The sequence below is a fragment of the Podarcis erhardii genome, assembly GCF_964252035.2.
Source record: "Podarcis erhardii genome assembly, chromosome: 11".
NCBI lineage: Eukaryota > Metazoa > Chordata > Lepidosauria > Squamata > Lacertidae > Podarcis > Podarcis erhardii.
Window position 1 is genome coordinate 20,420,976 of NC_138501.1, and position 22,248 is coordinate 20,443,223.

At 40.6% G+C, this 22,248-nt stretch overlaps 1 protein-coding gene and 1 long non-coding RNA gene across 6 annotated transcripts in view; one reads left to right on the forward strand and one right to left on the reverse strand.

Annotated features, from left to right (window-relative positions):
* Nucleotides 1–3,610: 3,610 nt before the first annotated feature.
* TMEM232 (transmembrane protein 232) overlaps nucleotides 3,611–22,248 on the forward strand; it is a 149,855-nt gene continuing 131,217 nt past the window's right edge. For 2 of the 5 annotated variants that reach the window (XM_081880441.1, XM_081880440.1), the window contains exons 1-2: nucleotides 3,611–3,743; nucleotides 20,399–20,546. In XM_081880441.1, the coding sequence (XP_081736567.1) occupies nucleotides 20,413–20,546 (134 nt within the window). In that variant the 5' untranslated portion in view covers nucleotides 3,611–3,743; nucleotides 20,399–20,412. Of the gene's footprint in view, nucleotides 3,744–13,512; nucleotides 13,588–18,682; nucleotides 18,790–20,398; nucleotides 20,547–22,248 lie in introns of those variants that run through there. The other 3 variants (XM_081880439.1, XM_081880437.1, XM_081880438.1) reach the window with 3 other exon arrangements.
* LOC309352214 lies at nucleotides 15,273–18,586 on the reverse strand. The gene is made up of 2 exons (XR_014161133.1): nucleotides 18,382–18,586; nucleotides 15,273–15,684 (listed from the first exon to the last, which is right to left on the reverse strand). It is a non-coding gene; the product is annotated as an uncharacterized lncRNA (long non-coding RNA).

The window sequence follows — 22,248 nt, forward strand, 5'->3', positions numbered from 1 at the left end:
AAAAAGAAGGTACCTTTTACCATATGTGGCAGTAGTGTAAGGTAGTAAAACATTCTGAAAAATGATATATAATGAATTTGGGGGAAAAATGTTTAAAATAACTTTTGTTTTTTAAAAAAAGAAGCCTTTTTGTTAGGAATTGTAGGTACCGATATCCCAAAGGAGCAGACTTTTTACGTATGCAACAACAGCCACATGGATGCTACCAGCTCAGAGATGGAAAGAAGAAAGAGTCCCTAACAGAGAGGAATGGCAAAGCAAGCTGTTGGACTCCACCGAAATGGCAAAAATGACTGGAAAACTCAGGAACCAAGAAGACAAAAATTTCAAGAAAGAATGGGCGAAATTTATAATTTATTTAGGAGACCGCTGTAAGCAGATGAAAACATTAGCAGGATTCTAATAACACTTGTCATGTAACAAACACTATGGACAATATGGACGGATACAAAATATAGATTATGAAATAATATGCATTTGAAAATGTTGACAATAGGACCCATGAAGGGGATGATGGGAAGTCTCGAGATTCAAAGAAATATCTATGTATGGCCCTCCCTGACATTTGCCTTTTGTTGCTGTCAGCCTCCTCTGGAGTAAGGACTTTGCTAGGTGTTTGCAGGTATTCAGGTTACATGCTGGGATGAAGAAGCAGTGGTAGATCCCTGTCTATGGAAACATAAAGCTTGGCTTTTACTCAGGTCTGCTTCACACTTTCAGCAAAACATACAGGCTCCTGGTTGGGTAGAAAAGAGAAACATGACAAAGCCCCAAATTGACAGAGCAAACCAAACCCCTAATCCACCATGCTAGAGGGGGTTTGGGTGAGGCAAAGGTGTGCCTTTGTTGCAAGGCGTCAAACGCTATAAAAACCCCTAAGTCTGACCAATGAAATTCAGGAGCCGGGAGAAGATAAGAGTCCAGTCATTTTATTACTTAGGAAGCAATAGGTTACAGTCGGATCGTTTCGCAAGTACTGTAACTGTGCACGCCCAGTGGTTTTATGAAGTTTCAAACAAAGTTTCAAACAAAGCATTTCAAATTCCACCAATCCTATACATCACCTTGGCCTGGCCTGCAATCTGCCTTTGCCAGTGAGGGAAGCCGGTCATTACTGGAGCGCCTAATGCAGCTACCCAAAGCGTGGGTGGAAGTTACTGCTGGCCCACTGTATTTTCCCCAATGGTAAAATAAGAAGAGGCTGCTGGATCAGACCAATAGGGTATCTAGTGCAACATCCTTTTCTCAAAGGGGCTAACGATGCCAGAAGCTGGACCCAAGTACCAGAATATTCTTTTTTCCTGCAGTTTCCAGCAATTGGGTTTCAGAAGCATTAAGGCCTCCAACCACCGAGTGAGAGGATACATAGCTGTCAACTTTTCCCTTTTCTTTTGAGGAATCCTATTCGGAATAAGGGAATGTCCCTAAAAAAAGGGAAAACTTGACAGTTATGAGAGGATAGCCGTCATGGCTAGTAGCTATTGGCAGCCTTATCCTCCTTAAATTTGTCAAATCCTCTTTTAAATCCAGCCAGATTGGTGTCTATCACTGTGTTCTGTTTGAGTTCCATAATAAACTATGGGCTGTGGGAAGAAATGCATTCTGCCTGAATCTTCAATAGCTGGTGTCTGGTGGTAACACTCAAAATGGAGCATAGGAGGGGGCACAACTGGACCAGCACAAGATTTGCTGGATCCTGATCTTCCCCTGCTGATGTGTGACATGAAGGCCTGATACACCCATGCCACACTGCTACAGCAGCCTATGAGTTGTATGGGGAAAAGGCATTCTTCCTGCCCCATACTTTTTGCCATGGCTGGCATGAGAAATGGAGCTTTGGGTGTAGAGTGAACAACACCATTAAGCCCTGCTGCTTTGCGTGTCAGTGAAAGAGTCAACTATAATAATAATAATAATAATAATTTATTATTTATACCCCGCCCATCTGGCTGAGTTTCCCCAGCCACTCTGGGCGGCTTCCAATCAAGTGTTAAAAACAATACAGTTAAAAACAATACAGTTAAAAATAAAGCAACTGAAGCCAAATTGTGTAGTTTTTGGTTGGAGGGCAGTTAACCTTAAAAACGCTATGTCACTGTTCAGGTGGTAGAAAATAATCTTCCTCTGGTTGTAGATTCCACCCTGAATGGCTAACTATGATATCTTCCAGGCTCAGAAGAAGAAAGAAGTTCAGAAAGCTAGCCATGTTAGTTTGTTTCAGCAAAAACAATAGTCTTGTGCCACCTAACGTCTAGCAAATCTATTATTGTTTACTAAAGCTCGCACTAAAAACAAGCTAAACTAAACCAAACCAAACCAAAGCTTTTTGGTCCAAAATCCACAGATGAGTACAAACCAAAATGTTACAAGATAATAAGCACAACATTACAAATCCTCCAGAACACTTTTATCAGGCTAGACAGTACACAAAACTTGTTACAGGAGGGAAGAAAGAGGTGTCTAAAGAAATTAATGAAGAAACCCAATATTTTAGTTGGGGCAGAGGCAAGAGAATGTTAAAGGACCACTGTGGTGCAGTGGCTACTGAAATTTACTGCATAAATTTAAAGCACAGCATAAATTTAAAGCACATGCAGACTCCTGGGTGCCATAATCTACTTCTCCCCCCCCATTTTTTTTATTGATTTTCCAAATAAATAACAAACACAAACAAACAAAATCCTAACTGTAATAGTTCCACTTTTGTTAAGATTGTTTAGTGACTTCCTCGAATCCCCCTGGCTGAGTTTCAGTGTATATCATTGTAACAGTTTTCCAAAACTTAATTTCTCATAAAATTTACACCTTCCTTTTCATATTTAACTTTCAACATATTATTCTATAACGTCACATATTTAAATCCTTAGCCAATCTGGTACTTGCAAGTATTTCTATCTAAGTTATCTTAGCATATTTAGCTAAAAAGTCTTTAAATTTCATCCATTCCTCGCCATCATCTACTTCTCACAGGGAGCTACAATTCCCGGCACTCTTAAACTACCATTCCCAGAATTATTTTGATGCTTCACTGAGTGATAATTGGGAATCAGCTTAAATCACCTCCCAGGGTTGTTAAAAAGGGGTGCAGTGTGCTCCTTGTCCTGGGATGAAAAACACCACAGTGCACCACAGTGGTCCTTTAACCTTCTCTTGCCTCTGCCCTAACTAAAATATTGGGTTTCTTCATTAATTTCTGTAGACACCTCTTTCTTCCCTCCTGTAACACGTTTTGTGTAATGTCTAGCCTGATAAAAGTGTTCTGGAGGATTTGTAATGTTGTGCTCATTATCTTGTTACATTTTGGTTTGTACTCATCTGTGGATTTTGGACCAAAAAGCTTTGGTTTAGTTTAGCTTGTTTTTAATGCGAGCTTTAGTAAACAATAATAGATTTGCTAGACTTTAGGTGCCACAAGACTATTGTTTTTGCTGAAACAAACTAACATGGCTAGCTTTATAATGAATAAAGAAGGCGCTTTTAAAACAACCCGCTTCTCCCCCAATTATTCAGCGCCTTTTGCTTTCCCCTTCTTTGGTCTCATGGAAGGTGATGAGGCGGGAGCCACGGCATTATTGCAGCCCAGCCTAGGGGCCACTGGGTGGAATCCGGGCCTGGCCGCGTCCATAGCAACAGCTGCCAGTAGAAGCACCTGAACGCCGAGAGAGAGAGAGAGAAAGGCGGCGGCCGAGGCGGGCAGGGCGCGCGCGCTGGGCACCCATTTGTCCTTCCATCCAGCAAGCAGGGTAAGCGCGGGGTTAAGGCTGCTTCAGGAGGCGAGGAGCAGAGAGAAGCCGAAGTCTTATGAATTACACGGGCGTTTCTCAGTCTTCTCAAGGGGCCCCTTATTGTCTCGAGAAGCCGGGAGGGAGTTGGTTGGCTGCGCCTTCAGCTCGGGTTACTTAACTGTAGGAACTGCAATGGTTTTACTGTAATGGAATTTGGGGACGAATTTCAAAAGGAAAAACTGGGAACATAAGAGCTGGATCAGGCTAAAGGCCCATCTCCTTTCTCCTGTTTGTATGTGTGTAAAATGTTTAGGGGTACTCCCATTTTGACTCGAGAAAATCACCATTTTATAGTTCATATCGGGGGAAATAAGTACAGTAAATGGATAAAAGTACAAGGATTCACAAAATGTTTAGGGGTGTTTCCCCAGAAAAAAGCACTGTATATATGTTTGTGTGTGTGTGTTTGTGTGTGTTTTCTATTTCTGTTTAATCACTTTTTAATCACTATCTTTCCTATGTTTTTAGCTTTTTCTCCTTTTTATATTTTATTTATGATCTTCAGGTTTATACATTTCAATAATTTTACAGTCGTTTTTGCATTTCAAAACTTGACTTCCCTCCCCCTCTTTCTGTGGTGCCTTAAATTTATTTTTAATATTTTCTGCATATCCAAATCGACTTAATTTGTTCATTCATTCAGTGCTTTTTTCCTTTTAAAATGTTTAGGGGTACTCTCATTTTGATTCAAGAAAATCGCCATTTTATAGTTCAAATCGGGAAAAATAAATACAGTAAATGGACAAAAGTACAAAGATTCACAAAATGTTTAGGGGTAGGTGTGCCCCTGCATCCCTCCAGAAAAAAGCACTGCATTTATTTATCTACTTTAAATATATGCTCTTATAATCCCACCAATGTTCTTACCTGTTTACAATTTGTTTGTAAACATTCAACAAACCATTTCCATTCTTTTATAAAAAGTTTGTTATCTTGATTGCTTATTTTTTGCCATTTCTGCGTATTCCATAAGTTTTTGTATCCATTCTTCTTTTGCTGGGACTTCTTCTTTCCATTTTTGGGCAAGTAACATCATTCTTGCCGCTGTAGTAGCGTACAGTTTGGATAGTTCTGTCCCTATAATTCTCCAAAAAGAAGCTTCTGGGTTTTTCTTATAAGCGTTATTTTAAACATCTTTTTCAATTTATTCTATATCATTTCCCAGTAATCTTTCACCAGTAGGCTGCCATGAATCCTGGGTGCTGGAAACTGTGGGATGATGATGATGATAATAATAATAATAATAATATAGTTCACAGGGGCTAACCAGATGTCTATGAAACACCCACAAGGAAGACCTGAGTGCAAAAGCGAGTGTGGTTAGGGAGTAATGTTAATCTGGGGCCCACTTTCAGCCCCAAAGACTGTTTTGGAACCCAATCCTTTTTATTTTTATTAAATAAAAATGTATATTGATTATTGCTGCTATTGTAAGCGACTCAGGTAGATCGGCTTCAACGCTGTCATGGGGCTGGTCCTACTCCAATAGATGGATTGGCTAGGGTATATACAGGCAACCGCCCCCCCGCCCCCCATTTATGTGTGTTGATTATGTATGTGACTGTGTATACCTTTCCTCGCATTTCCTTTCAAGCATTAAGCAGAGGTAGCCAATTATTCCCGAATTAATAATTGTCAGATGTGAATGTGGTTTTGTGTTTGTAACAGTGGCGTAGCGTGGGGGATGCAGGGGGGGCCGGCCGCACCGGGCGCAACACCTGGGGGTTAGGGTTAGGGGGCGCAAATCCACGGGTTAGGGGGCGCAAATTACTTGCCTTGCCCCGGGTGCTGACAAACCACGCTACGCCACTGGTTTGTAACACCCGAGAAAGACAGAGGCTCAAATCTCCATTTCTGAGTCCTTGGGGCCAATATTCCTTATCCTGCAAGGCATTTCAAGATTTAGTTTTTATTTTATTCAGTGAAATTTATATGTTGCTATTCTAAGAAAGCCTTTGAGCAGTTTATAGAAAACTGACAAAAGGTATGTAATGTTACGCTAGCTTTAAAGTATTTTTCCTTTTCTCCCTGATGGGTTTGAACTGTGCAATGTAATCCATTTGGAAATGTTTCTTGCAGCGGCGTAGCTAGCCCCTCGGGTGCCCGAGGTGTAGCGCGGCTGAGGGGAGGTGGCGGGCAGACACAAGCCCCACACTGCCGCTTTGGGCAGTGGGGAGCCTGTGGGGGCCTGAGCCACCGTGTCACTCCCAGTTACCAGGCCCCACAGTAAGCACCACCCCTGCAGTGTGGGGTGTCCCACCCCCAACTCCCTAGCTACGCCTCTGGTTTGTTGGTTGTTTACAATTTTGCATGGATTTAAAAGATTCTTGTATCAAATGACCCACTGAATCTTGTTACAGATAGGTAGCCGTGTTGGTCTGCCATAGTCAAAACAAAACAAATTCCTTCCAGTAGCACCTTAAAGACCAACTAAGTCAGTTCTTGGTATGAGCTTTCGTGTGCATGCACACTGCTGTTTCAGTGTATCTGAAGAAGTGTGCATGCACACGAAAGCTCATACCAAGAACTGACATAGTTGGTCTTTAAGGTGCTACTGGAAGGAATTTGTTTTGTTTCCACTGAATCTTGTTCCCCTGCAAAAAAAGAAAAAGAAAAAGCCCTATTATCCAAGCAACTCTCATTGGTTTTAGTGTAACTTGTGGACTTTTTGGTGGATAGTTCCTAGAGTCAAATAGGTTCTTTCAGTAAAATTGATTCATCCAGCTAATCAAATCTAACACAGCTTTCAAGCAGAGATAATTTGCTCTTTTCTCCATCTTCATTTCTACTGAAAATGTCTTTCTGGCATTTTCAATGTTTTTTCTAATTCATTTTTTTTGGGTGGGTAAAGTTGCTTAAACGGAGCTAGTCCAAGTCTGTTGGGCTAAAACAAAAATGCAATCTTCTTTAAAAAATCGTTTTGCAGTATACAGTGGTACCTCTGGTTAAGTACTTAATTTGTTCCGGAGGTCTGTACTTAACCTGAAACTGTTCTTAACCTGAAGCACCACTTTAGCTAATGGGGCCTCCTGCTGCCGCTGTGCCGCCGGAGCACGATTTCTGTTCTCATCCTGAAGCAAAGTTCTTAACTTGAAGCAGTATTTCTGCGTTAGCAGAGTCTGTAACCTGAATCGTATGTAACCTGAAGCGTATGTAACCCGAGGTACCACTGTAATGGCTTGGTCATAACACATAAAGCTTCTGTCTTGCATCTTGTCTTACCAGAGCCACTGGATTGATGTATACAAATACTGTCATTAGGGAGGGCAGCCTATGATCAGTTATGTGAGGTTGTGTTTGTGAAACATGAATCTGGAAACACTTATGTGTCAAGTTCGCTTCATTATCTGATAAAATTGTGTCATTTGAAACCCCCCACCTCAATTATAAATTAGTGGACAGAGGGACTATTTCTGCCTTATTGTGTCATGGTTTCTGTACTATGAAAAGTTAAGCATAAAAAGTTTTTGGGAAGCTGGTGTAGCACAGTGGCTTAAGAGACTGAGCAACAAATCAGGGATTTCTTGGTTCAAATCTAATCTCTACCATGAACTGATTGAGGTGCCCTTACAAGGTGAACTCATTAGGTGGCCTGCAATATATGGGAAAATAAATCTGACCGTGCTTATTACAAGGCCAATACAATTGTTACTATTTTTAAGACAACAAGTTACAACACAAGCAATCTGTTTTCTTCTGCCTATACTAGGAGCTGATGCGCAGCTTTTCTCATTACTGCAAGACAGTAGAAGTAGCATCTGTTGAGCTCACCCCATTACAAAAGTTATGAGAGCCACTGTTGCATTTCTTGGGGGTCATGAGTTGACATCTTTCCTAGCATGCCTTCCAGTGACATTGTCCATATATAATTTCCAGAGGGGCCAGCCACTCCTTATAGTTGCTCAAAAATTTGCGATAGGCAAAGACTATAAATGGACAGTAGATGGAGCACTCAGCCAAGCATATTGAGTCTTTCGTTGGGCAAATACAGATACGTATTGTGATATCTGTACGCATGCTGCATATGCTTCCATCTACTCTTACCCCTTAATCAAGAAGTGAAAATGCCATGCTTGTGTTTTAATTTGTTACGAAACCTTGTTCTCTGCATAGTTCCTAGAGCAGAGAGCTATTAATTTTGGTATTTCGAGCTACGTACATGGTTGTTATTTTACTTCTAGGAGCAATTAACTTATATACAGTGGTACCTCGGGTTACATACACTTCGGGTTACAGACTCCACTAACCCATAAATAGTACCTTGGGTTAAGAACTTTGCTTCAGGATGAGAACAGAAATCGTGCTCCGGTGGCGCAGCGGCAGTGGGAGGCCCCATTAGCTAAAGTGGTGCTTCAGGTTAAGAACAGTTTCAGGTTAAGAACGGACCTCCGGAACGAATTAAGTACGTAACCCGAGGTCCCACTGTACATTTATAGACTTGGCCATTATGTACGGCTTTATATTTCAACAGGGTGTTAAATCCAGGTGAGAGGAGATAAGAAAGGGCTTGTGCTAGGGGTGAGAGCAACAGAAGGAGTGGCTATGCAGAACAAGGAGGATTCTCTTAGGAGGAATTTTGGGATTCAGACTTTGTCCCCATCGCTCTCTGTGTGTGTATTTATCTGCATATCTCTGTGTGTGCATATATATCTGCATATAGATACAAATATAATGTTACTTATCCAGATCTAGAAGGATGAGATACCAGACCCTTTCTATTGAGACAAACTTTAAAACATTTCACTATTTTTCAGTGGATTTTATTTGTGACATTAATCATGTGATTTGCCCTTGAGTGCAGGATTTTTCTTTCACACATAGCCAGAGCAGGACCCTGTTATGTACTGAAGTTCTCACCCTGGGCCAGCAGGGGGATACTGTAGATAGTTATGCAAATGAAGGATTGAAAGTGACGTTCAGTGATTGGATAGTTTTCGAAACTTGCTACAGTAACGTTGTACCGGAGCTCTATATAAGCAGGCTGACTGAGCCCTTCAGCTCAGTTCTGTTCTGGCCTCTGAATAAACAAGAGCTGTTGAAGAATCACTGTGTCGTCTGATATGTTCACCCACAACTTAACAGACCCCAATCCAGATCAGGACTCTAGTTTGGCAGGGGGATACGTGACTCTAACCTTTTGTCTCTGCTGCATTCCCAGTCTTGATTGCTACCCCCCCCCCAGTGTCTGCTATTTGCATGGAGAAAAAAAGCTCCCATTAGCTTCAGTGCATTTGGGGGGCATTCTGGATTGGGATCACGGGGAGGGGGGAGGGGGTTACAGACTCCTACTTTCAAAACCAAAGTCCACCCACACCAGACTTGGTGGCAAGTATTGGTGGCTATTGGTGTACGAAAAATCCTGCATTTGAAGGTAAACCACATGCAGCTTGGCCCTGACTCTGCTTGAAATGAAGCAAAACCACTCTGTTTCCTTTTTTTCTTTTCTTTTTTTTATAATTTTTATTGGGTTTTTACATTTTATAACAACAGACACACACACAAAGACAAAAACACACAGATACAATTTCATACCCTAATTTTCTTTACCCACTTTCATTGACTTCCCCCCACCCCCTCCTCTTACATCCCAGTTCCAATAATTAATTCAGCAAGTTCTTACCTAACCTCTTAAACATATTCATATTGCTTTTAAAAATTTAATTCTTTTTGTTTATCTATATTCAACTTATCCAATTCTCTTATAATCATTAATTTCTTTTTTTTTTAAGGTCGATCTAACTTCCCTTCCACAAATTTTTCCCTTTATTATATTAATTATAGGTCACATTGACCAAATAAACAAATCATAACATTTTATAGTTCTATTCTCTCTCCCCCCCCTGCCCCGGTTTCTGTCCCTTCCCAAACAAATGTCCAAAAAACAAACAAAAAATAGTTCTTAGCCCGGATTCCTCACGTCCGAGGCCTCTGATTCTCTGTCAGTCCCTCTCTGCCAACTATATTGGTAGTCCTCTTTGTTGGTCCTAAGACCCCGAAGGAGTTCAGTCAGAGTCACGTCATATTTTCTTTCATCCAGAATGTTTAAAAGTGGTTGCTGCGAAGGATCATCTACTTTTCCATACTCAAGAGGAAAGTCCCAATCATGTTGCTTTATTCTTTTTAGTTTTAATATTCCAAGTACTCCAGGGACTTCCCTCTTCTTCTTTCTCATCTTTCGCAGGTTTGTAATCCAAAGGTCTTCTTGCTCATACTCTAACAGTGTAGATTCCTGATTGATATTTTCCACTTGTAGTGTCTGCACTCCTTCTTTCCTCTCTGTCAATTCCAAGAGCATCTCTTCCTGCTCAGCTGCAGAGTTTTTGTCATACGTCTCCTTTGTGCATTCAGCAGAGTTGTTTGTTTTAGAATTCAAGGTCATAAATACTTTGCTCAAAGCCATACTCTGCTCTTGCAGGATTCCCACGAGAAAGAACATTTTTTCTATCTCCGCCAGTAATTTTCCCTCTGCAGCCATTGTAATGTCACTAATTCCCCCTAGGGGGCTTTCAGTTATTTAGTAGTCCTTTTCCAATAATCTGTTACTTTGTTATTATCACTACTTTGTTTCCAATCACCTCAGCTCAAATGTATCACCTTTAATTCAGAGAGTTGTTAAATAACAAAATTCTTTACTTTGTCCGCCCGTTTGACAGCTCCTTTGACAGCTGTCAAACTCCTTTCACTTTTTCCTCCGGCACACAAACAGGACACTCCCGGGTTTTGGGGGGGATTACACACAAAGTTCCAAAGTTCCTCCTTTTCTCTCCAGCACGAAAACTTCTTCTATCAAATTTGTGAAAAACTTTTAGATCATCAAAACAGTATTCATTCCGCCTTAATTCTCCGTTCCTTGCTTTAAATCGTCTGTAAGTAGAGGGGGTGCGGACTTCCCTTTAACACATCCCCCGATCGTGCCGAATTCAAAAGGTAAAAATTTTTTAAAGTCCAAATTCCACTACTCACGGGTCCTTTGTTATCCAATCCGAATTTTGGGAAGAAAGTCAGCGCTCTCCGGCCATGGCTCGCGGCTTCGCTCCACTGAAGTAGCGGTCTACTCTCAGCACCACGCCACTCTCCGTACCCTCTCCGTAGCCTTTAAAAAGGCTCTTCGTGGGTCGGGGAGGGCGCTTAAGGTGCCCACCGAGTCACCAAGTCCGCAGGCTTCCGCGCCTGCGGTTTCTGAGGGTCCCCGTGTCGCCGGCACGGCAAGACCTGTCTTCAGCGGAGCCGATTCCCTCCGGAGCTCGGAGGGAATCCGCCATTAGCCGTTCGCGCTAACCCGGAAGTCCTCCTCTGTTTCCTTTTTTCTCCCACTTTGAGCACTGATCCATGCCAGCATTTGCTTATGTGCATATGTAATATTATTTCTCAGGCTCAGTTATGCATATATAAAATTGAAATAATAGTTGCCTCCTCATGGGAGTTTAGATGAAAGACTTGCAAAATGGTTTTATGTATAAATAAACACATGGTTCTTATTCATAATGTCGTCACTCCAGATGCCTCTCTGCAGTACATTCTTATTGCAGATACTATAATTTCCAGTGCTCAGATCACTGGGTACTGTTCCCCCCGCAGTTAACTTTACTGTTACACTTGCTGTTGCAGCAGGCAGTGATCACACTCTAGGTATCAAGTTAGGGCTTGTATGTGTTTGTGGGAGAAATCCAGACTTATCAACTGGAAAGACATTTGACATTGCAAAGAACTTTGCATAGCAAACATTTTGATTAAGGACCTTGTGACCCAGCCAAGTGAGCTACCATGGGCTCATGAGGGCATTCTCAGAGATTTGCTGGTAGGAATTGTGGGGAAGGGAGAGATCCAGTTCAGTTCACATTTAAAGGGCAAGCCCACCTAATTTGCTCATTTTGAAACCTTCCAAATTCACACCTGTCCCATGTTTGCAATGCAGCTCTCCGACCAGGGTTAGAGAAGATTGTGCATAAATTAAAACTGCATAAATTACTGAAAATAACATACAGAATTGCATTCTGTTGAGAGAAATTGCTTGCAAAAATGTGTTTATTAGAAATTCACCTGAAAAAGCTAAAAAAGTTCATGAAGATTATACAATGTTTTCAAAAAGTGATTATACAGTCGTACTTTGGATCTCGAACACCTTGGCTCCCGAACAAATTGGCTCCCGAATGAACAAAACCTGGAAGTGAGTATTCCAGTTTTTGAACATTCTTTTGGAAGCTGAACGTCCAACAGGGCTTCCACGACTTCCGATTGGCTGCAGGAGCTTTCTGCAGCCAATCAGAAGCCGCACATTGGTTTTTGAACATTTTGGAAGTTGAATGGACTTCCGGAATGGATTCCGTTCGACTTCCAAGGTACGACTGTACATCTATGGACAATACCTATATTAGGTGTATAGTTACTTTTCAAACACCATAGGTGAACTGAAAAAACTTAGAGAACCAAAACTAACTGATCATTGCATTCCTAGTTGCTAGTGTTCCCAGTACCTTGGCAGAGCTTACACATTCTCATATCTCACCTGGACCTATGTGCCAGTGTTTTATATTTCCCACAGTACACCTGATGTACTGTCAATCTGGAGCATTGTGGCAAATTTGAGACAACAATCTACTACAGCTGTCAGATAAGTTTGTAATCTGCCAGTGTATAAGGGACTTGGAGGGGGGGCTTTGAGTTGCATGGTCAGATGAGACATAAGAGGTTGCATATTCTCTCTCACCCCCCACCCTTGGTTTTAATGGATAAGCTGTACATTTTAGTGAAGGAGCAGGTCCATGGGGTCATGAAGAATCATAGAATCATAGAATCATAGAGTTGGAAGAGACCACAAGGGCCATCGAGTCCAACCCCCTGCCAAGCAGGAAAGAGTCGGACACGACTAAACAACAACAAAGGAGGAGATGGGGTTGCATCTTGTCTCTGGCAATGAAGATCCTGTTTTGCTAAGTTTGTGAGGTCCTTGAGCAAGATGCCGTCCACGAGCCCTACATACTGTCTGTCCGTTCCTTTCCCTGATGCCTGCCTGGCTGATCTCCTGACATCCCCTTCCCCATCTTTCTTACAAAGTGGGGAAGCAGTAGAAGTCTTCATGATTTTCTTTCTATCTTTCAAATTAATTTGAACTATTTTTACCCAGCTTTCGTTGCAAATCAGTGCCAGTGCAAGATACAGAAAAATGAATAACTGTGCCCTGTGTAAAATGTACAAATTTCAGGACAGTGGTTGTGGCACCATTGATACCCAACCCCAATGGCTGCCGGGCCCCCGACCTGCACCATTAGATGTTGGGATGGCTTGGACACAAACAACTCTCTTTATTGATACACTATGTCTTCTCACTGTTTCCCTCTTGCCATGTCTTCCTCTTCCTCTTATCTCTTTCCCTCAGGGTGCTCTGTGGACAAACTTGTAGGGGGGAAGAATAATATGGGAAAGGATTACAACTACAAGAATATGAGAACTGTGTAACTATAGGAATACAAAAAAAGGTCTTCACTATTTTTCACTTAAAATTCTCTCTCTCCCATATGCATTTTCTTCTGGAGGGAATAAGATATGGGTCCCTCTCAATATGGGGGAATAAAATTGGGGGATGATTTTTAGTGGGAAAACAGCCAGAAAAGAAAGGCAGTGCTCTATTCCTGAGAGTGGTATTGAAATTATTAATGATTTTCTGAATTAGGATGATAATCAGAAACAGCATGCCTGCATGAATAAAATATACATTTATGTTATTCAGATTCCATTGAAGTTCTTATAATCAAGGAGAAATACACAAGATTTTCGCAGGGGCAAGAAGACAGAACTGAATGAGGTTTGCATGTGAAACAATGCTACGATTGTTCATTCATTATGCTTTTGTCAGAAGTGCAAAGATTTAGCTGATGGGAACCTCAGACCTGATTAAAAATTGTAAATTGCCACTCTACTGAAGCATTTTATAAGGAATAAAAATTTAGATGTATTTGGAATTAACATAGGCAGAATGGTGATTCATCATCCTCACATTGCAAAGAAATCAGACTGATATTTTCAGAAACTCAAAGTAATCTGCTCTTTCATTATGTAGAGCTTTTCATTCCCATTTGCTTATGCTTGCAATGGGTGAAGATGGATGGTAGATTAGATTTGGTAAAAATTTAGTCCTTGAATATCTTAACACCTAGATTATTCACCAGACTTGTTGGAGCAGCTCTGTCTTAACACAATGTCATAACCGCCAGAGCTCAAAGCACTATTCTGTTTGAGTTCTGTACTGCATTTGAACATGCTGCAGAATAAAATGATGAAACAAGCTTTGTTGTTGTTGTTAAGTGCCCTTAACTGTGAAAACATGATAGTTCAAGTAGTTCAAGAGTTGTGTGTGAGCTATAATCTGCATAAGAAATTGAAAAATATGAGAAACAACACCATTCTGCAGTTTCATCTATTTACTGTTTGTGGGATGTTTCAACTATCTTACTATAAAAAGACACACCAGAGATAAGATATATTGATGGAGAACACAAATTGGCCCAGTTCAGACATAACAGAAAACCATGTTGTGAATTGGTCTGCTTGAGCATTATTAGAAACCACAGTTTGATCCTGCCTTGTTCTTAGTAACTAGCTTTATGCTACTGTATTGACCCAGGTTTGTGGCTTTACTGTTAGTATATAAACTCCTAAACAACTTGGAACCAAATTACCTGAAGGACTGCTAGATTACCCCTGATGTAGCTGCCTTGTCTATACAATGACTAGGGATGCCCTTCTAGTAAGTACCACATGGTCCTGAGGTCTGCTCCATGGTTACCTGGAACAGGGCCATTAGCTTTGCAGCACCATCCCTCTGGAACTTTCTTTTGCAGTAGTGGCCTGTGCAGTACATAATGTTGATGGATGTGGTCTATAAAAATTGGTTTTGTGATCGGGAGCCCTTCGGTACTTTATTGTACAGCAAGGAAGGGCCATGGGCTGGGGTATTTGTGTAGGGCAGACATGTTCAACTGGTTGACCGTGATTGACAGGTAGATCCCTGGTTGATCCTGGTCGATTGCGGGATCCTTATCGATTGTGGGATTAAAAAAAATGGCAGAATGAATGTCTTTGGACATATCCAGTAGCTGTTATAGGCTGAAGGAGCACTTTAACCAAAGCATTAAGTTGGAAAGACTATTATTTTAGCTAATATCAGTAGGAATTCACTTACCTAAGATAAAAAATGTGGTGGGAAGCTGTTTAGAAAAAATATACTATTACCTTGATAAGGCTGAATTTGATCAGATTATAGAGCTTTATGTAATTATAAGTTTCATTTTCTCAAATTGGCTGTTTCTGTAACAAACTAAAATTTGTGAAATTATCTATACCTATATCTATCTACATATCAGCTGAGCTAATTATGATTTAAATGTGTTCTTAAAAAATTCATGGAAGACTGCTTATTGGCAGACATTAACACAGTCTTCTAATAGCCTTTTTGTTTGATGTATTATGGTAATTGTTTCATACATCACATTTATTCTCAAATCCTTTTTATTTATTTCGTTCCGAGGCAATTTATAAACCAGAGACAGGATGCCAAGAGTAATAAAAAAAGAACAGGTATAAATCAGCTGTTAAAACATATGGCTCTATTTCATCACAACAAGGTATTCATTATTCACCAGCTTTATCAGTTGTCACTGCAGTTTAAATGTCTTCTTCCCGTCACTGGCATTCAGAATTGTTTTCTGCTCTTTAGGTTTCCTTGACTTCTTCTCTAGTTTCTCCTTCTGACTCTCTGATGGACAGAGCAATCCAAACTCCTGATCTCATGGAGGTCGGTATGGATGAGGAGCTGTCCCTCTGTCCAACTCTGCCTGGCTTGGCTGCTCTCCACTGGTTGGGAGCTCCTCTACTGCAGAAGTCCTTAATGCGCCTGCCTAAACTGTAAAAATATAATTTTTTCCCTTCTGTCCTGCTCCCCCCGCCCCCGTCCAGAACAAGCAGTGGAATGAAGGAAGCTCCTCTGCTGCCCTGGCGGGGTTGGGATTGCATTCTAATTGTCTCTTTAAATAGATATTATTTTCCCATCTTCAGAATTGGACCAAGCCTTAGACCTTTCTTACTCTGTATGCATATTCACTTGGGATAGTTTCCGTCAAAGGTCCAGTGCCGAGGGCCTTTTGGCGGTTCCCTCACTGTGAGAAGTAAGATTATAGGGAACCAGGCAGAGGGCCTTCTTGGTAGTGGCGCCCGCCCTGTGGAACGCCCTCCTACCAGATGTTGAGGAAATACACAACTAGCTGACTTTTAGAAGACATCTGGGGGACTTCCGGGTTAGCGCCATCGGCGAATGGCGGAGTTCCTCCGACCGGAGGAACGGGCTCCATGGAAACTGGGTTTTCCTGCTGCGGCGAAATCCCAGGTGGAGGAAGCCTGGGAACGTGGGGTTCGGCAGAGCACCAGGAGCGCCTCCCCTATCCGCGGGGAACCCCATTTTGGGGCTCTGGAGCGAAGTAGGTTGAGCGGCGTGGTGCTGCGAACCGACTGCTACTTTCACGGAGGGAAGCCGCATAGCCATTGCCGGAGAGCGCTGACTTTTTCCTGTTGACAATTGGACTCTAAACAAGTACCCGTGAGTAGAAACGGAAAATTGGATCAAGAAATACCCTAATTTGGCATCGAAGCGGGAAGGCTCAAAACAGGAAGTCCGCCTTCCGCTTTTTGTAAGTAGACTGAAGCAAAAATCTTGTAAGCTAATAGCCTGGAAAATTGTTTTGCAAAGGTCAAAATTTCTTTCATTTATAACCACCAAAATCCCCAACTTGACCATTTAAGCCTGAAGGAGAGGGAGTAAAGAAAAATAAGTTTCCACAGTCTCAAACCTGGAACGGGGGTCAGAGACAGAAATTGTCTGAGTCGTCCATTGACTGTGAATGGAACATTTTGACAGATAGCCGAAAAAGAGAAACAAATTGACTTCAGTGTTGCCTTTTGCATTCTAAAGAAACAAAATATTTGAAAATTGAAAGTAACTTTCTTTTGTTGGACGGTTACAAACAGAAATTGTCTCCTCTAGAGGGAGCTTGTCAAATTGTTGCTGCAGTTTACTTGAGGATTTCAGAGCTGCAAGATTAAGATCGTGGAAACAGACTGTGACCTTGAATAAAAATGTGTGTGAAGGAAGCTCTGGTGCTTGCTTTTTGCAAGACGAGTGCTTTGCTGGAGCAGCTGCATAAGAAGATGGATTTGATGAATGAGAAGTTGGATTTGATGACTGTTGTAGTCAGAGATTGTGAACAAACAGGGAATGTTGATTAAGAAATTATACAGGGACCAACTCAGGAAATTGGTCTGACTGTGCAAATGCAAGGGCAGATGACAATGGAGGAGGTAGTGATTGTACCTCAAGCAATACAAATGGAGAGACCCGAGGCCCTGCAAGAGCATAAGTCGTTGTTTTGGAAGATTGAATTTGGAAAGGGCCAAAAGGAGTCTGGAGCTGAGGAGGCTCTTAAATTTGGAGGGTCTTTGAAATATGCTGTTAAATATTTTTTGGATGACATTGATGATTGTGGGGAGTGGGACTGTGGGGAATGGGTTGGTATGATGAGGGGAGATGGACATAATTATGGGTTGAAATCTCCCAGAGACCTACTCCTCAATGAGTATAAACAAGAAGAAGAAGATCTGCAGAAGGGGTATGGAAGAGATTTAAGAGCCTCGGACATAAGACTACCAGCTTAATGGACTAAGATGGAATGGACAGTAAGGACTGACATAACCCGACACCAGGAAAAAGGGACGTTGGATGAAAATTGGAAAATCTATAAAAAAAATTTTTAATTTGGGGAATTAGTGTAAAATTAATGAATATTGGGGGAAATGTTGGAATGAAATTGTTTGGCTTTAGTAGAAATGATATAAGGAATTATGTATAAATAAGCACTAAGTTTTAAGTCGCAAGGTGTTTTATGGCAAGATAAGGTTAAATAAAGTAACACAAATTTTTAGCAGAAACATTGTAAAATTAATAATGGTTAGAAGGATGTTGGAATGATCTTATATGATTTTAATAGGATTGATATAAAGGAGTTGGGAATAACTGATTGTTAATTGGTGAAAGGAGGAAAAGTAAAGTTATATTATATTATATTAAGATAAATTATAGGATTAAAATTTTGAAAAGAGGGAAAGAATTTGCTGAAATGGATAATTGATCTAGAATACAAAAAAAGGGAGGTGTGAGGAGGTCAAGGAAACAAGCTAATGAAAGAATAGAAAGGAGATATGATGTGGTTTTTTTTCTAATTTTGTTTTTGTTTAATGGGTTTTATTTTTCTGTCTTTTTTCCTTCTTTTTATATTGTGGTGTGTTGTTTGGTTTTTGTTTAACGTGGTTTGTTCATTTTTTCTTCATGTAATTGTTGAAACTTTAATAAATATTATTTTTTTAAAAATAGAAGACATCTGAAGGCAGCCCTGTTTAGGGAAGTTTTTAATGTTTGATATTGTCACTTTTTAAAATTAATATTCTGTTGGGAGCTGCCCAGAGTGGCTGGGGAGGCCCGACCAGATGGGCCGGGTATAAGTAATTTATTATTATTATTATTATTATTATTATTATTACTGCACATCAATACCTGCATTTATTTTTGCAGCTCAGAAGTTTTGCTTTCTGTCCTGCTGTCCAGGGCTGATATTTCCTGCTGGATGTCCTACCACTAGTGTGAACAATGGCAATTATAACAAATGACCCATTATAGAAATGGGAGGCAAGTGCTAGAATCCATGCTTCTTCCCTTGCCTGTTCCTAGGTGTTTCTCTAGTTTGTAATCCTAAACACACTACCAAGGGAGTAAGCCCCACTGGATGGTACCTGCCCCACTGTCACTAAGCAACACTGAATGATGCCTGTTTATGAGTAAATATGCATTCTGTTCTCACAGTGGCAAACAGATGCCCAGGGGCAGTCCACAGTGTGAATGCAGTAGCACTGTCCCACTCATGATCACCAGCAACTGGGATTCATACTGCCTCTGATACTGGGGGTAAAATATAGTCTTCATGACTACTAACAATAGATAATTTTATCCTCCACACGTTTGTCTAATCCCCCTTTAAAGCTATCCAAGTTAGTAAATGTAAGGGTAAAGGGACCCCTGACCATTAGGTCCAGTCGCGGCCAACTCTGGGGTTGCGGCGCTCATCTCGCTTTATTGGCCGAGGGAGCCGGCATACAGCTTCCGGGTCATGTGGCCAGCATGACTAAGCCGCTTCTGGTGAACCAGAGCAGCGCACAGAAACGCCGTTTACCTTCCCGCCGGAGCGGTACCTATTTATCTACTTGCGCTTTGACGTGCTTTCGAACTGCTAGGTTGGCAGGAAACCAAGTTAGTAGCCATCTTCTAATAGTGGCCACAAACTACTACTGTAAAGGTGTTATCCAAAACACATTTACTAGTGAGTAAGTCCTGTTGAACTCAGTGAGGGTTGCTTTTGAATAAGCATACTTCAGATCGCTTTGTCCACCCTTAGATAATATCAGCCTATTAACAGATAATGGAACATCTGTCATGCAGTGAGTTTCTATAACAACTGAACTTAACTAGAACCTGTAACTTCCTGCACTTTATAGTGATTTTTTCCATTTTCACACGATCCATTCTTATAGGAATGTTTGTAATTTCAAGTTTTATTACAGTATTCATTGAGAAGCCTTATGAAATGAAGCATGAACACTACATTGATTTGCTAAGGTTGCATGACTAGGAAGTCACAGTGGGACAACTTCTGTGTAAACAGTCTTTGGATCCTACTACATGAGCATGGAAAAGAGAACAATATTGAAAGCACCTGTGCTAATGAAAATTGACTAATTTCAATATATCCCTGCAACCAGGGCAGTTATGTTTCTTCATGCAGATTATGCCTACAGTATTCCCTTTAAAGAAAGCTATTGAGGAAGAGTGTAAGCCACATTTTCATCTTTGCTTCTGAACTTTCATTGGCCAATATCCCTACAGCTATTTACTGATATTTAGAATTTTAGTTCATAATTTCTCAGTTTTTATTGATGTTTCATTATCTTATTAATGCTATTTTAAGGTTACTATATGTTTTTGATTTCATATGGTCAACACAATTCCAATAATTAATACAATTTGATTTGATAAACTTGGATTCGGCTACTCCAGGCTGTGAGTTTGGAGAACTGCTGCATAATTCCCTGATCAATAAGTAGTTACATTGAAGTAGTGGGAGTGAAATCAATGGAATAAATTGGCTTGAATCCAAGTGCTTTCACTTAACTGTGCTGAGGAATGGTGTGTAAATCAATAAGCTTAACCATACTGCAATTATACTTCAATTATTCTATTTTGATTTTATTTATAACTTATTATTGTTATTCATTATTGTGATCTAATAGAAATGGACTTTCCCCAGTAGAACCATTTAGATTGCATATTGAAGGTTGTTACACAGAACTTACCATCCAAAGTCCTCCAGATTACTTTTTCCTGTAAGGTAGAAGAGAAAAGCATGGCAGAACACACTTCATCTTGCATTTTGACTGTATATGGTAGCTTTCTGCCTAAGGTAAGAAAGACTTAAGATTACATTTCTATATGGCTGAAACATTCTGTCTTTTTTTTTTAGATTGATTTTACAACATGCCCATCATAAAGGTGCCAGTGGTCCACAAATTTGGTATTGTATGCCATGATGAACATAAAAAACTTCAGCAGAGACTCTTGGCTAAATATCTGAAGGAAATATTACCTGCAACCAAGAAAAAGAAACACGTGTAAGTTTAAATAAACACAAAACAATATTATTATATAATGCATACTGGCAAGCGGACAAAGATTTTCAGTGTTTCTGGTGAAACCTGCAAACATGTTAATGAGAGACTTGGGAGCATGGAGGAAGATATAGATAGGAAAAAGTGGTTTATGGGGAACTCTAACGGAAATGACAGCAGGAAATAACCATTTGACTGGGTGGGTACACAAGGAGCCAAAGATGCCCCCCAAATTAAAAGATTGTTAGACAGAACAACAGAACAAACAATACTTCTCTCAAGATAGTATGAGCTAGGTTACTACCTGCCATTCTGTGACTTACTGGAAACTGCTTAGTTGATAAAGGTAAACGTAAAGGACCCCAGGGTGGTTAAAGTCCAGTCAAAGGCAACTATGGGGTTGCAGCGCTCATCTTGCTTCCAGGCCGAGGGAGCTGGCGTTTGTCCACAGACAGCTTTCCGGTTCCAGTGGCCAGAATGACTAAGCCCCTTCTGGCGCAACGGAACACTGTGATGGAAACTAGAGCCCATGGAAATGCCATTTATCTTCCCGCTGCAGCAGTACCTACTTATCTATTTGCACTGGTGTGCTTTCAAATTGCTAGGTTAGCAGGAGCTGGGACAGAGCAACAGGAGCTCACCCCGTCACGGGGATTCGAACCACTGACCTTCCGATCAGCAAGCCCAAGAGGCTCAGTGGTTTAGATCACAGCGCCACCCGCGTCCCTTTTTTGCTTAGTAAGTGGAGATTAGATGTATCAAAGGTATCTGTCAACCTTGCTTTAGGCCTGCTGCTGACTAGCGTGATATCAATTGGTTGCTCAAACGGTATACTATTGTAAAAGTACAATCCATATTAAGTCTCTTTTAACTCAAATCCATATTTTTGGATGCAAAATAGTAGATGTGAAGATGTGAAATAGTAGAAGTCATTTTTAGCAGTGTCTTATTTTAATTTAAAGAGATTATATCATTACTATTTTCCCTATTAATATTATTATTCCTTTCATCATGTCACATTAGGTTTTTCAGATGCATTAATGCTCTGATTGGGTTTCTTTCCTATGAAGCTTAGTTCTAGAGAAATTAAGACAGCAGAGGTTTAAGAGGCTAATTTAGAGAAATAACAGGTAGATTTCTATTTAAGGGAGGGGTAGTAATTTCACTTAAGTAATCAGTTCCAGCTCAGAATTTATGTTTACCTGCTAGTATGCATTGATTAGTCTAATTCAGGCATAGGAAAACTCCGGCCCTCCAGATGTTTGGGACTACAATTCCCATCATCTCTAGCTAACCGGACCTGTGGTCAGGGATGATGGGAATTGTTGTCACAAACATCTGTAGGGCCAGAGTTTGCCTATGCCTGGTCTAATTTCTTCACCAACAATCATTCAAAGGGCTAATATTGTGAAGAGTTAACTTTCCAACATGATGAAATTCTTATATGGAAATGTCTTGTAATGTGTTGTGTATTCAGTGAGTAAATACATGCAGATGTTTTTGTAAAGCATGATGGTTTACACATAGATTATTGGCTGTTTCTTAAAAAAAAACTGCATTCCATGAAGAAATGTCAGTAACTTGGAAACAGCATAATGATGAACCGTAAGTGCAGTGTTTAATAATCAATATATTTCTGTAATATTCATAGTCTATTGGCTGCTATTGAAACAGTCTTAATAGCATTATCCAACAGATAAAGTAT